This window comes from Vespa crabro, chromosome 16, assembly GCF_910589235.1.
Source record: "Vespa crabro chromosome 16, iyVesCrab1.2, whole genome shotgun sequence".
NCBI classification, from domain to species: Eukaryota; Metazoa; Arthropoda; class Insecta; order Hymenoptera; family Vespidae; genus Vespa; species Vespa crabro.
Window position 1 is genome coordinate 2326849 of NC_060970.1, and position 14533 is coordinate 2341381.

General features: G+C 27.0%; 2 protein-coding genes and 1 non-coding gene across 4 annotated transcripts in view; 2 read left to right on the top strand and 1 right to left on the bottom strand.

The window, feature by feature from the left end:
* Positions 1–111: 111 nt before the first annotated feature.
* On the bottom strand, positions 112–5961 carry LOC124429805 (gem-associated protein 5). 2 transcript variants are annotated; one of them, XM_046975472.1, is made up of 16 exons: positions 5753–5961; positions 5012–5329; positions 4251–4936; positions 3917–4172; positions 3750–3828; positions 3600–3704; positions 3451–3535; positions 2983–3367; positions 2553–2883; positions 2254–2487; positions 2041–2188; positions 1649–1906; positions 1372–1582; positions 1096–1302; positions 523–952; positions 112–433 (listed from the first exon to the last, which is right to left on the bottom strand). In XM_046975472.1, exons 2-16 carry the CDS (start codon positions 5318–5320, stop codon positions 204–206), a joined length of 3954 nt encoding a protein of 1317 aa, XP_046831428.1. In that variant the 5' UTR covers positions 5321–5329; positions 5753–5961; the 3' UTR covers positions 112–203. The 2 variants fall into 2 exon arrangements, with proteins under 2 accessions (XP_046831428.1, XP_046831427.1); XM_046975471.1 differs by having other exon boundaries at positions 3600–3828.
* A 722-nt stretch (positions 5962–6683) lies between these two features.
* Trnad-guc lies at positions 6684–6755 on the top strand. The gene has a single exon. It is a non-coding gene; the product is annotated as a tRNA-Asp (tRNA).
* A 3064-nt stretch (positions 6756–9819) lies between these two features.
* Positions 9820–14533, top strand: part of LOC124429843 (leucine-rich repeat-containing protein 58) — a 6577-nt gene continuing 1863 nt past the window's right edge. The window contains exons 1-4 of the mRNA XM_046975566.1: positions 9820–10309; positions 11198–11673; positions 11914–12130; positions 12902–13091. Coding sequence (XP_046831522.1) covers positions 11201–11673; positions 11914–12130; positions 12902–13091 — 880 coding nt within the window. The 5' untranslated portion in view covers positions 9820–10309; positions 11198–11200. The remainder of the gene's footprint in view (positions 10310–11197; positions 11674–11913; positions 12131–12901; positions 13092–14533) is intronic.

Consider the following 14533-nt stretch of genomic DNA (forward strand, 5'->3'; position numbering starts at 1 on the left):
GAAAGTTATTTGTTTTTTAAATATTGAAAATATTGAAATAAGTGAAAAATATTGAAATAAGTGAAATATTGAAATAAGTGAAAAAAACTTTGTAAAAAACACACACACACACACATTTACTTTTCAAATATATTTACAATATATATGTCTTGAAAGTCCAATATCTATTTTTCCTGTTTCTGGTGTAATATAGTTTATACTAGTTACTTAATAGCTTCTATCCATATCTCATTAAGTTTGTCTGAAAATTTAATTATAACGTTTTCGTTAGAAAACTTATCTATTAATTCATTAGCTTTACTATATACTAAAATAGGACTTGGTGCACATATACGTTCGTTAACAAATCGTTTCTTTTCATTTTTAATATCATCAAGTTTTTTTAATAAAATCTTATCATCTTCACTATTTTCGTCTACCTTCTGTGTTTTACCTATAATATGACATAAAATAAATTAAAAATAATTTCATTATTTATAGATATTAAATAATAATGAAAATATTTCATCATATTAATTATACCTAAATTGGAAACTATTTCAGTCTCTAATTTCGTGATTTCGTTAGTTAAAGACCAATATCTCACTGTTTCTTTTTCAAGAATGTCTTCAAGTAATTCTTCTATTAATTGTATTATTTGAATTTTTTCATCATTTATAGATAGGTTAGTATCATCTACAATCCAATTTAAAAGTCCAATGCACAAATAAGCACGTAAACTTTTAGATAGTGAACATTTCCGTGCATAAATACTCATCTCTTCTATAGGACTATTACTATCTAAATTTATAAGTACTTTAATGAAAGAACTTCCATGATTTACTATATATTTGCGATGCAGTATTTCAAATTGAGAAATAATACTTAATGCATTAATCAAATGAGTTAATTGTTTTGTCACTGAATCACAAATTATTGCCATTGCTAATTGGCCACTAACGTTTATCCACAACTGAAATAGAATATAAATTTTAATTTATTTCACTTTAAATATCACAATTATTAGAATATAAATTTTATAGAATATAAATAATAGAATATAAATTTTAATTTATTTCACTTTAAATATCACAATTATTTCATGAATATACTTACTATTGCTTGATTATCAATATGATTACTAAAGCTATATTGACACAGCTCATCGTAATAAACTTTATATTCTTCACAATGATCTTTAAAAATCTGTAATATACCATCCTTAAATTCACCCTTTAACCAAGTATGAATTGTACTTTCTTCTATTTTTATTTCTAATATCTTCTTTAATTCCTTAAATACTTTTACATGGATTTCTAAATACTGTAAATTTATATTATATGTTATATTACTATAATTAAAAAAAAAACCCATAAAATATATGATCTTTACCTTAATTTGTGGAAATTTCAAAATTATATTTTCTGCAAGAGATATATCTGAATTCTTTAAAGCTTCCATTATGGCTTGTTCTACTAATGATTTGCTTAAAACACTCTCATTAGATAACAATGCTAATTTAGCAGCTATTGTTAAACATTCTACATCTTTTCTACGTGCTAATAAAGAGGCTGCTTCTGAATAAGCTCCTAATTTGACATGACTGAAATTAATAATAATAGACAATTATTATCGTGTATAATAAAGTAATAAATTTTTAATAGCATACCAATGAGCTGCAGCTTCAAAATGACCTTTTTCAAATTCATAATTTGCCCAGTTTTCTAATATCGTTTTTATCATTGTGTCATTAGAATCTAATTTAGAGTTAGCAAGACAATAGGCTTCCTTGAACATTTGTGCATTTTGAAAAACGTCTATAGCTTCATAAATTTTATGGATACAAAGTAAATATGACACTGCCTTAGTTGGATTTGATTCAAGTATCAATTGATTTGCATATGCTTCACACATTTCACGCCATGTTCTAAAATATAAAAGAATAATTTTAAATATTTAAAATATAAAAGGATAATTTTAATAGAAAAATAAAAGATGAATTTAACGATTAAAATTAAAAATCATTATTCATTCTTAATTTAATAAATAAACACAACTAACTTCATTGAAAGACTTGGCGAAAGTGAAATTAAAGTATCATTAAGACGTTTCTCTTTAACAGCAATTTCCAAATTTTCTTTAAGATTATCATGCCACATATCAATCTCTGTAACCGCAATATGATTGCCCTGAGCAGTAAGTATGGATTCTGAAAAGAATAATAATAATTATTATCATATATTTTAATATTTTATGTCTATAATATATGCTCACTTTCATTATTAATAATCTCAGAAAGTTTTGTATCTTCAGTAAATAAAGATGGTACTTCAGCATGTTCCTTTAACTGATGTTCTGAATTTAAAAATTTTTCTTCATCTTTAATAAGATATTTAATAGATTTAAGGATAGCTAACTTATTGTTCATTATTTTGGAGTATGTTGGAAAATATGGACTTTTTTCTGGAATTTTCTTTTGTATCTCCTTTGCAATAGCCATTGATATCTCTATAATATGAAATACGTTATAATTATTTTATAATTTTATGCCACTATAATCTTTTATTCAATACCTGCTTTAATTGTTGCAGATTCCGAAGTTTTATTTATTGTTTCTATAACTATTTCTGAAGTATTATTATCTTCAACGTTAACATCATTTGTTATTTTATTATTATCTTCGTTTATTTTTTGTTTATTCTTTTTCGATTTGGACTTTTTTGAATTAGACTTTTTTTCAGGGTGTAAGACTGGCTGAGTTGATATTCTCCATAAACGTAATGTAAAGTCTGATGATCCTGTTATTATCAGATCTGGATCTAAGGGACTCCACATACAACAATAAATAGGTCCACAATGGTGTGCAAACGTTGCTATCAGTTCTTGTCTTTCGACATTCCATACCTGAGAAAAAAAAAAAATTAATATAAAATACAGAGGACTTTATAAAATAACTACTCCTATACAATCAAATGAAATATAGGTAATGTATAAAAAAAATACCTGTGCCGTACAATCATAACTACTTGAAACCAAGTATCCACTTAAATGTGGACTCCATGATAAACCAACAATTTTATTACTATGACCATTCAATGTTGCAACAATTTTATTAACAGTTCTTGAAGATATTTCTTCGGTATCATTTACTTTATCATTTGATCCCGTAAGTACATTTACCTCAGTTATTTTTTTAAGAAGATCTGAAAGATCAAGTATAGTTATTATAGTTGCATTATAGGCAACAGCTATATAATTTCTAAGTGGAGAGAATGTTAAATCCGTTGCGGTACTATCAGGATGCCATATTAAACAATGCACTCCTACATTCATAACACTAGTTGTATGACCAAATTCTTTAAGATCACGATTATAAAATAGAATTGTCCTAAAACAAAATAAAGAAAGTAAAGTTCATAGTTATTGTAAGTGTATAAATTGAATTACTTTTGCCTTTAAAAAAGAATTTACCCATTTTGAAGTCCTATTGCTAAACATGAGAAATCTGGTTTCCATGATACTTCTGTGCACTTTTTTGCAATTATGAGTGTTGGATCTAAAACATAAGAAAAATTAATATTGCTGCAAAGAAACAAAATACGTCACAATTATATTTTTACCTTTGTTTGGTTTATCTGCATCATAACAGACAAGATCGCCTTCCCCACAAGAATACAAAGCATAATCTTTCATTCCTGGATATGGTCCCCACTGTAATGTATATACTGTTTTTCTGTGATACTGCCTGTATAGAATTGGCGGTTTATTACCATTTATATCAAACATCCCAATACGACCTTCTGCAGTTCCATAAGCTATCAAGTTTTCTTTTACAGGATGCCATGCAATCTGAATATTATATTATTACTTTATGATATTTTTAGAGAGATTAAATATGATCATATAATATCAATATCTGAAAATAAAAAAAGCTTACAGATCTTATATTGCTTTTTATCTTTTGCCATAACATAGTAATATCAAAAGAAGTTTCATGTGGTTCAGATAAATTCCAGATACGTAACATTGTATCACCTACACCAAACGCAATTCGTGTATTATCCACAGGACAAGCGGCTATACAATAGATAAATCCACCTTGAGTAGGAATATTATATTCTATTTCATGATTATCATTTTTTATATTACAGCAAATAATTTGTCGATCTTGAGCTAATGTCCATACTGTAATACTGAAAAATTTTACATAAATTTATTTTTCCTATCAAATCTACTTATAATCATATCCTAAAATTATTTACTTTACTGACCCGTTTTCTATTCTCCAACTATCATTAATAGTCTCATAAACATGTGGTACTATAACAATAGAAAATAATATTCTATTGTGATAAGCATGAATCATCTTACACAGAGGTTTATTTTTATTCAATGTTTTCAAATCCCAAGCAAGAAGTTCTCCCCAATATGAACTAGTAAGTAAAAGTTTTGGTTTTGCCCAACAAACAGAAATCCAATTACCAGTGGATACATTTGATTTGTTTCGATATAGACGAGAATCAAATGGTACATTTGGTAGAGTAAATTCCAATTGATATCTACCATCTCCACCAGCTCTCCATAAAAATATAGATTTATCTTTTGCACCAGAAGCCAAGAGCAAATCTCTATTATTTTCATTGGTTAAAATATTATGTTCTACAGGACACCAAGATAAACTAGATATTTCTGTATCATGTCCTCTTAGTTTATATCTTATAGAACCTGTTCCATGTGTATCAACGATATAAACCAATCCAGTTTTAGAACCTATGGCAACAAGATTACAGTCATGTGGACACACAGATAAACAAGTTGCTGTCAATTTTCCTAATAAGATTGGATAACAAGTATTGAAAGATACATTCCAAGATATTAGTAAACCATCTGTACTAATACAATATATTATATTGGGATCTTTAAGGCACCAATCAACTCCTATAACATTTTGTTTTGTCTAAAAAAAATCAAGGATATAAATTATTCCATAATAATAAATTAATGTTTATATTATAGATATTAAATTGCTTACATCTTGATACGAGTAACCCATAATTGCAGAGAGATTATCTAAATTCCATATTCTCACTGTAAATTCATCACCACTAGAAACTAATAAATTTTTATCCTCTTGTCCATACTCAGGTGAAAAAGCTAATGAAGTAACTCTATCTATATGAGCATCCTTAATGATAGAGTAATTTAATATTTTGTTTTCTTTTTGACGCTTTGCAATTATAATAGCATTTCTAGCACCCCAAGCAATAGTTCCATCTTTGGAACATGTAAAAATACTATTCAAGTACCAATTTGGAGAAGGTGGTAAAGTTACTTCGTTCATTTCCTTCGGCTGAAATTAGATTGAAATTTCATCAATTGATTATTTATTAAATATTTAAAATATTTCACAAACTATATACACATACATATATATATATATATATATATATTTTTTTTTTTTTTTCTTCTAATATAAATTCATAATAATGTGTAATATCCAAATATGATTTGATATGAGTTTAGAAGAAAAAAAAAAGAAAAAGAACTATAATTCTATAATTACAATTTTATTCTTTTCTTTTTTTTTTTGTTCTTTGTCTTTCTCTTTTTCTTTTTTATATACATATTTTTATGACAAAATAAAACTTGTATTTCAAATTAACGAATCGCAAACTTGACGTTAGGCGGTTTTTTCTTTGTACAACAAATTTCTTGTTTATTATTTATGTCACAATCAAACGATAACAATTATTACAATTTCTTAGATACATACCTGTTGTTATATAATGTAACGTAGATTTCTATGAATTTAATACAGGTTACAACAATGATAATAAACTTTATCACGCTTATTTTTTCTAAAATTCATACGTGAATACATGTGCATTCAACGATAAATCAAATAGAGAAGAAGCAATCGCACGTGCTTTTGTATCCACAGTTTCTATCTTGAGAATTTTCTTGTCACACCTTAGGCGCCCTCTATTTTAAATATATTAATGCTAGTAGATTTTATAAATCACTAGGAGATTGTTAAAAATCAAATAAAATTAAATATTTACTTTAATATTTCTTCGTTGTATTATTCCATTTGACGATACAGTGCATTCTTAAAATCTTAAAATTATATTTAACATTTATATAGCAAAAGGAACAAAATCTTATGATAATATTTCGATTATTAGAAGAATTTTATCAACATAGAGGTATATAAGAATAATAATCATAATGTTTTGAATATTTCAATGTCATGTAAAGTTATAAAAAAATAAAAAAAAATAAAATGTTAAATTTATATGTATTCTACTTTATATTATCCTTCATATAAGATAATATATATATATATATATTTTTTTTCATACAAAATTAAGTTTAGTTACTAGTTAATTGTTAAAAATTATTAGTTAGATCATATTCAAAATGTTAAATGTAGAAATGAAGGAGAATAAAAAGGGAAATACAATTTTTGCATCATAAGATATCTTACGTCTTTTTTTAGTTTTGTAATGGAACGCGTAGAGAAATTGCTTATTTTTATTATATTACATATTCTTAAGATATAATCATTTGACATTGTAAAAATATATAAAAAAAAAAAGAAAAACTACTATTGTATATTACTTTATACCATTTGTATAATTAAAAATAATACATTTGATATTATTCATTTATATACCAAAACTGATGCCACGAAAGTATTCCGATCCTCGGTAGTATAGTGGTTAGTATCCCCGCCTGTCACGCGGGAGACCGGGGTTCGATTCCCCGCCGGGGAGGCAGGTTATTTTTTTTTGTTTTTATATTTATTTTTTTTATTATTTTCTTATTCTTTTTTATTTCTACTTCTTTTATTTTTATTTTTATTTTCTTTTTTTAAATAAATACATATATAAATTAACTTAAATCTATAAATTATCAGTATATATATATATATATTATGGATTAAGTGATTAATAATGCAGCCATTATGAATAATGACAAATAAAATTAGATACTGTAATAAATTGTAACGTTAGGATTATGTCTTTTTAAATAGTTTTCTATAATAAATTTATTACAGTGCTTTCATTTTATTTATCTATATTCATCATTTTATTTGTCTATATTCATCAACTCGTATTAATCATTTAGATCATTATATATATATATATCTAGAAGATTGTAATTGTACCCAATTGTATTGAACAAAAATTAAAATTACGCGAAAATATAATTTTTACGTATCAAGTAATAATACTCGCTGTATCTTCATTGTATTATAAACATAAAAACATAATGCTCTTGATAATTTCAATATTGTAAAGTATTATTACATAACCTCAAAATATCTGTATACCGTTTTTACGTATTACATTTAAATAAAATTTTTCAAAAATCGAAATTAAAAACAGGAATACATGTGATGTGGTTGGTAATAATTTCATTCTTATGGAAATTTTCATTATTACAATTTACGTCTTGCAATCGAAAAATGTAGAAGGTCATGATAGTTAAACTCTGATTGATGAATTCCTTTACGTCTTACATCTTACATTTAAGCGGATCTAAAGATCTAAAGAACTATTTGACAAGAAAATTTGACAAGACGTAAATTTAAGATGTAAAACATGTGATCATGTTAATCTAAAACATAAAATTTAACCAATAGCAAAAGCCAAAAAAAAAAAAAGAAATTCCTTCCTATTTATAAAGGTTTAATTTAAAATTGGGATTATTTGGGAAAATTATTGGGAAAAAAGGGTTAATGTGATTTGTTAATTCCAAAACATAAAATAAGCTTCACTTTTATAAATCTATTAAAAATTTTCTTATCGAATTACAAATTTTACATTAATATAAAATCTATGTAGATAAACAAATATTAAAATTATTTACATTTAACAAAGGAAAGAAATATCTTAAGCCGTAAAACGTATCACATTTAATTAATGTGTCTTTATTTATATTTCTTTCATTAATTAAATTTCAGTTTACAAAAGTTATCAAAAATATATTACAACATTGATTACGATCATTCTATTGTATCTAAGAACAAATATCGTAAAAATATAATCTTATATATCGTATTAGTGTTAAATTTCAAATTAAAATGAGTATACCGTGATGATCTATAATTGATCGTTCAAAAGACGTATATATACGACGTGAAAATTTCATCTTATAATTGAAATTTGTCAATGTTACATATAAAGTTTTATATTTTCAAGTTTTATAAAAATTGAAATATTACGAATAGTCCAATACTCGATTGAGATTAGTTGATTTTCTTACGCTTATGTCTTACGTCCTTTATTTTTATCCGGAATTTTTTTAGATGTAATATTAACAGCACTACTATACACTATTATTACTATTATTCCCTTTACACTATTACTATCACTAAGTTATTATTATCTTCAGATTTGTTTTCTTTTTTATCTCGATATATAGCAACCGAACAATCAATCCGTTTCCCCTCCCTCCGCTATTTAAATTTATTATTAAAATTATCAGTTATCAATCCATGCTTAAAAAAAAAAAAAATTAATCGTGTAACTCTTGTGACACAAAAATGTCAAATAGTGGGAGATCGTTTTCTTCCACTTTATCGAAAGAGATCAAGCATAATCATAGGCTACCCATTTGTTCACCCTGACCTAGGCTAGATCTATGATTGTCTATTTCGTTTTCATTTTTTTTCTCCTTATTTTTTTCTTTTCTTTTTATTCTTTCTTTTCAGTTCACAATTTTTCACAACTATTATGTCATCGTGACGGTCAAACTACACAAAGATCTTTGTTCAATTTTCAAATGATCGAAATTCATTTAATAATAATTCAAATACATACATATATATATATATATATATATATATATAATTTCACTATATTATCTACGATCTATATCTCACGATATAAGAAAAAAGAAAAAAAAACGAAACTGCAATTGCCACAGGTATGCTAAATTCCTACGCGTCTTATTTTTATCCATGATGAATAATAATAAAAATAAAAAAAAAAGAAAAAAAAAAATAATAATAATAATAATAAAAAGAAAGGAAAGTTAATCAAATTTGTATAGATTTTAAAGGATCTTGTTCATTGTGTGTTAGAGATTCATTTTGACTAAAGAAAAAAAAAAAAAAAAAAGAAAAAAAAGAAAAAAAAAAAGAAAATAAAAAAAAGAAAAAAAAAGAAAACATTTGATATCGTTCTCTTTTTGTTAATTCTTCGTCGTACAGATTGTTACGAGGATAAATGAAAAATAAGAAATTACATACATATATTTTATCGTTTATTATCTCAGTTGTTAAACGACAAGAGTCGCATGTACATTGGAGAAGAAAAAGAGGAAGAAAGGAAAAAAAGAAAAATAAACAGAAACAGAAAAAAAAAGAATGTAAATATTTGAAAACAGCAAAGTGACGAAGTGTTCCTTTGCGATTCGTTAATATCACGATTGCAAAGAGTTCAAAGAAAAGAGAAATAATGAGAAACGATTGATGCATATACGTATGCGTGTATATCGTATTGAGAGATCTTTGAACGAAGTTTCTTCCTTAATAGTTTTCTTTAAAAAAAAAAAAGAAAAAAAAAAGGAAAAAAAAAAATAGAAAAGAAAAAATTAGAAAAAAAAAAGATGTTACAAATAAAATAGACGCATCCGGATTGCAACGGCACTGCCATTTGCTGGTGACTCTACACATATATATTATACTTGCGTGGGTCTCGTGTCGATAGGCACCCGATGAACTGAGAGAGAGAGAGAGAGAGAGAGAGAGAGAGAGAGAGAGAGAGAGAGAGAGAGAGAGAGAGAGAGAGGAGAGACGGAGAGAGAGAGAGAGAGCTTATAAAGCAAACTGATAAAGGCAGCTATCGTTCAGTCCCGCGATCCGCGCGTTCTCGATCATTGCATTTAGAAAAATCATATGTTTCTTTAGAACATTTTGTCCGTTGGTGTTAATATAAAAACAAAACAAAAAAAGAAAAAAAAAGAAAAGAAAGGGGGAAAAAAAAAAGAAAGAAAATTCAACCGCAAAACCTTTCGAATTCGACGAAGAGAAAATTTTAAAACGTCCTAAGGAAATATTATCATACTGAGTCTTTGAACGATTACGGACGAACGAGTAAGTAAGACTGTAATAAAAGAAAGAAAGAAAGAAAGAAGGGAAAAGAGTAACGAGATAAAAGGCAAAAGAAAAGAAGAAAATAAAGGAAAGAAGAAGAAAGAAAAAAAAAGAAGAAATAAAATAACAGAAGAGAAAATAGGAGAGAGAGCTTAGAAGGAAAACGTTAGAAACGGAGTCATAGATATTTCGTTAGAGGCGAAAGCGAAGATCGCCATCTCTCAGGTAAGTCGTTTTCTGATTGACTAGCGTCGTACCATTCCCACCTCTCTCTTTACGTTCCTTCACCTTTCCCACCTTATCTCTCTCGCGTCGTCGTCGTAGCCATCGTCATTCTTTTTGGCGGAAAAATTTAAAAATAATCTCACGAGCCTCGAGAGAATACGAGGAACTCACAATAAATTATTGTAAATAATATTACTCAATTCATTTTTAAATATTTATACGTACATATACGTAATTTTTTTTTTTTTAAATTGAAGATGCGTATATGCGTATATCCTATTTTTTTTTTTTTTTCTTTTTCTTTCTTTCCTTTGCGATAATAAATCGATCGCATTAGCATGACTTCGCTAAAATACGATCGTTTCATTTTATTTCTCACTTTCTCTCGTTTCTTTTTCTTTTCTTCTTTGGTTTTTCTTTCTTTCCTTTTTCTTTTTTCATCTTTCTTTTTTTCCAACGAATCTCGATCTAGCTTGTGTATATTTTTTTAAGCAAGAAGAAAAAAGAAAAAAGAAAAAAGAAAAAAGAATGAAAGAATAATAAAATGGCAAGCTACGCGCCATGATCGGAGTCTATGTAATGTTTGTCACGATATTGCTTTTCATTTACCCGTTCGACTTTATCAGAAATCAATGTTCTTCTTCTGCTTCTCCTCCTTCTCTTCTTCCTCCTCCTCCTCCATCTCCTCCTCCTTCTCCTTCTTTATATGTATATCTATTATTTTTTTCATCGTTTATCGCTACGACGTGCAATATAAGTCGACTTATGTAATTCTCTTCGTGTATTTTTGCGAAACAACTAATTTGAGAAATTATATTAGCTTTTTTTTCTTTTTCCTTTTTTTTTTCTTTTTTTTTTTTCTCTCTCTCTCTCTTTCTCTCTTTCTAGACTATGGAGAACTACACGTCGGATTCGAGTGATTCCGATGCGAACACAAGAACGTTGGATCTATCATACCTGATGCTAGACTCATACGTATTGGATGAACATTTTATAACGGTAAAATGTCCTGAACATGTGGACACCATTTTGGTCCATCAAAATCGTATAAATGATCTTCCATCGAGTATTATTCGATTTACAAATTTGAATTCATTGGACATATCTAACTGCGGATTGAATCGACTTCCGGATTTCCTTGGTGATTGTCCATTGACATGTTTAATCGCAAAACACAATAATATCTCAAACGATTCCTTGCCAAAAAGCTTTGAGAATTTACCGGGTCTACGTGAGCTCAATCTAAGCGGAAATAGACTACGAGAATTTCCTGAACAAATACTCGATCTATACAATTTGAAGTATCTCTATCTCGGTGGTAATCATATTACGGAGATCAACAAGGATCTATGGAAGTTGCAACGGTATCTTTTTATATCATTTTCTTGTTTCTTTTTAAGAAGAAGAAAAGAAAAAAAAGAAAAAATAAAACAAATTAAAAAGATATAAAAAAAAAAAACAAAATGAAAAAACGAAAAAAGAGAAGAATTAAAATGAAAATTCAAGGAAATATACGTAGTATATACGTTCGCGATGTTCTAAGTTAAAATTGTAATTTTTTGCTTTTTCTTTTTTTTTTTTTTTTTTTTTCTTTCTTTTAACAGATTGCAGGTACTCTCGATGGGAGGCAACAGATTGACCGAAGTTCCCTCAACGTTAGGTCAATTAAAGTCTTTACAAGCATTGATACTGTGCGACAATATGCTGGAGAGTTTGCCAAGTTCAATAGCGAATCTAACGAATCTCAAATCGCTATTACTTCACAAAAATAGATTGAAGACACTGCCAACGGAAATTATCACGTTGAGATGTTTGACAGAGGTTTCATTTAAATTTAATTTATTTATATTCATATAAAGACCGAGTCCTATTTCAAATTGATAACCTTTTAGATTGGATTTATATGAAAAAGAAAAAGGAAAGAAAAAATATTAGACGCGTGTTAATATTTATGTACGATTCGTAGAAAGGAATACGATGACATATGGACATTTTTTTGTCGTTTTCTTTTTTTTTCTTTTTTCTTTTCTTTTTTTTTTTTTTTTATTTCAAGATCACTCGCTAGAGATACCAAGATCATCGTCGGTGCATACGTTCGTTCATTTTTCTTTTTTTTTTTTTAGTTCTAATAGAACGATATCGTTTATGTTATCATATTAATATAATAATTGATAAAAAGGAAAAAAAAAAAGAGAGAAACAGATTTGAAGGATAGAAACTTTCTGTCGACCTTGAGATATATTTGAACAAAAAGATATTACGTTTCTAACGATGAAATTTTGTCCTATAACATTCTTTTCTTTGTTATATATCATTCGATCAAAAGAGAAAAATAATTAAGTTTTTCATTTTAAATGAGACTTTCTCTCTCTCTCTCTCATTTTAAAACTAACGTCGCTCAGACTATAGCGTACGTTCTTATCGTATGGCATTATTATCTTTAGTAATAAATACCTTATATACAGCCAGTGTACATATATAATATATATATGTATACGTAAATAAGTATTTACGTATATACATACATACATGCGCATAAATAGATTAAAATGAATGTATTTTCTCTCTCTCTCTCTCTCTCTCATGTTTCAGCTTTCTCTAAGAGACAATCCTCTTGTGGTTAGATTTGTATCGGACATGACGCACAATCCCCCATCGTTATTGGAACTGGCTGCACGAATTATTAAAACGAACAATATGCAATACGACGAGGAACACATTCCTAAAAATCTCGTGGAATATTTGAACAGTGGACACCGTTGTGTGAATCCCAAGTGTAAAGGTCAGGAAATATTCTTTGACGATGTTTGTCATATTACAAAGATTATATATGCTCTTTCGCCATACGCTATCATATTATGTTATATTTATACAGGGATGTGTAATTTCATTTAATTAGAACGCGCACACATGAAATATCTTGGTGCTCTTTTTTTTTTTTTTTTTTTTTGATAATACAAGAGAAAAAAAGAAAAAAGAAAATAAAGGAAAAAAAAACAAAAGAAAGGAAAAAGAACAAAAATCGTAGGAAGAAATTGATTGATTTCGAATACGTTTTTTCTTCTTTTTTTTTCTTTTTCTTTTTTTTTTTTTAACAACTTTTTCGTTCCGACGTTTTGAATCGTTGATGGTGGTCATATTTTTTTTCTTTTTTTCTCTATGAATCGATATATTTTCATTATTACAATATCGTAACGTATAAATAGATTGAATATATATATATATATATATATATATATATATATATATATATATATATATATATATATATATGAATTCGTTGGCTCACAAATGTCCTTGATCTTGATCTTGATCCTTGGTCCTTGATCTTGATCTTTATCCCTTTATAATTTAAATTGTTTCACTGCAAAAAAACGTTAACTTCAGAATCTGTACTATACGATTATCATTAACTTCATGATATACATATATTTCATATTATATATAAGACAATAAATGAATTTGTTGCTATCGTTTTAGAATCGATTTAGAAGAGTATTTGATCATTCCAAAAATAATGTGCGATTTTTTTTTTAAGTAAAGTTTTAAAGCAACGTAAAGGTAGAAAAAAAGAAAGAAAAAAAAAGAAAAAAAAAAAGAAAAGAAGAATTCAACGTTCAACTTTAATCCAACATAAGATATAATTATCACTATGATTTACAATTTCTTTTCATCTTGATTTTTATATTTTCAATATACTGACGATAAAAGCTCTTTAAAAGGATTTCCTGACCTTTGTTCTTCCCCAAGACGAACGTTCATTTTCGAAACGTTAACGTTCTAAACATCTTTGACCTTGTTTAACATTAATAATGGATCATAAATTTTGCAAATTTTATTTATTGCCGTTTTAACAGACTTTTGCCTGTTCTTGGCGAAACTTTTAAAGCAAAATATACCTTAAAATGATCTTTCGACACTATCGCGATATAAAGTTTATTTTCTTCTTTTTTTTTTTTTTCACTCTTAAAACCATGCACGAAGAAATTTAACCTGACACGCAATTACTTAAAAAGAAAACGAAAAAAAAAAAAAGAAAAAGGAACTTTAATAAATTTTAATAAAACACGGGTGGATCATAAGATTATACGAGAAAATAACTATAAAATATAGCGTCATTTATTTTGATCAATACGAAAAAGAACTGCATTAACTTATGAAACGAATCTAATACAAAGAAATCATTCATTAAGTGTTTCCAAAAAATGTGTCGAAGTCCATGCG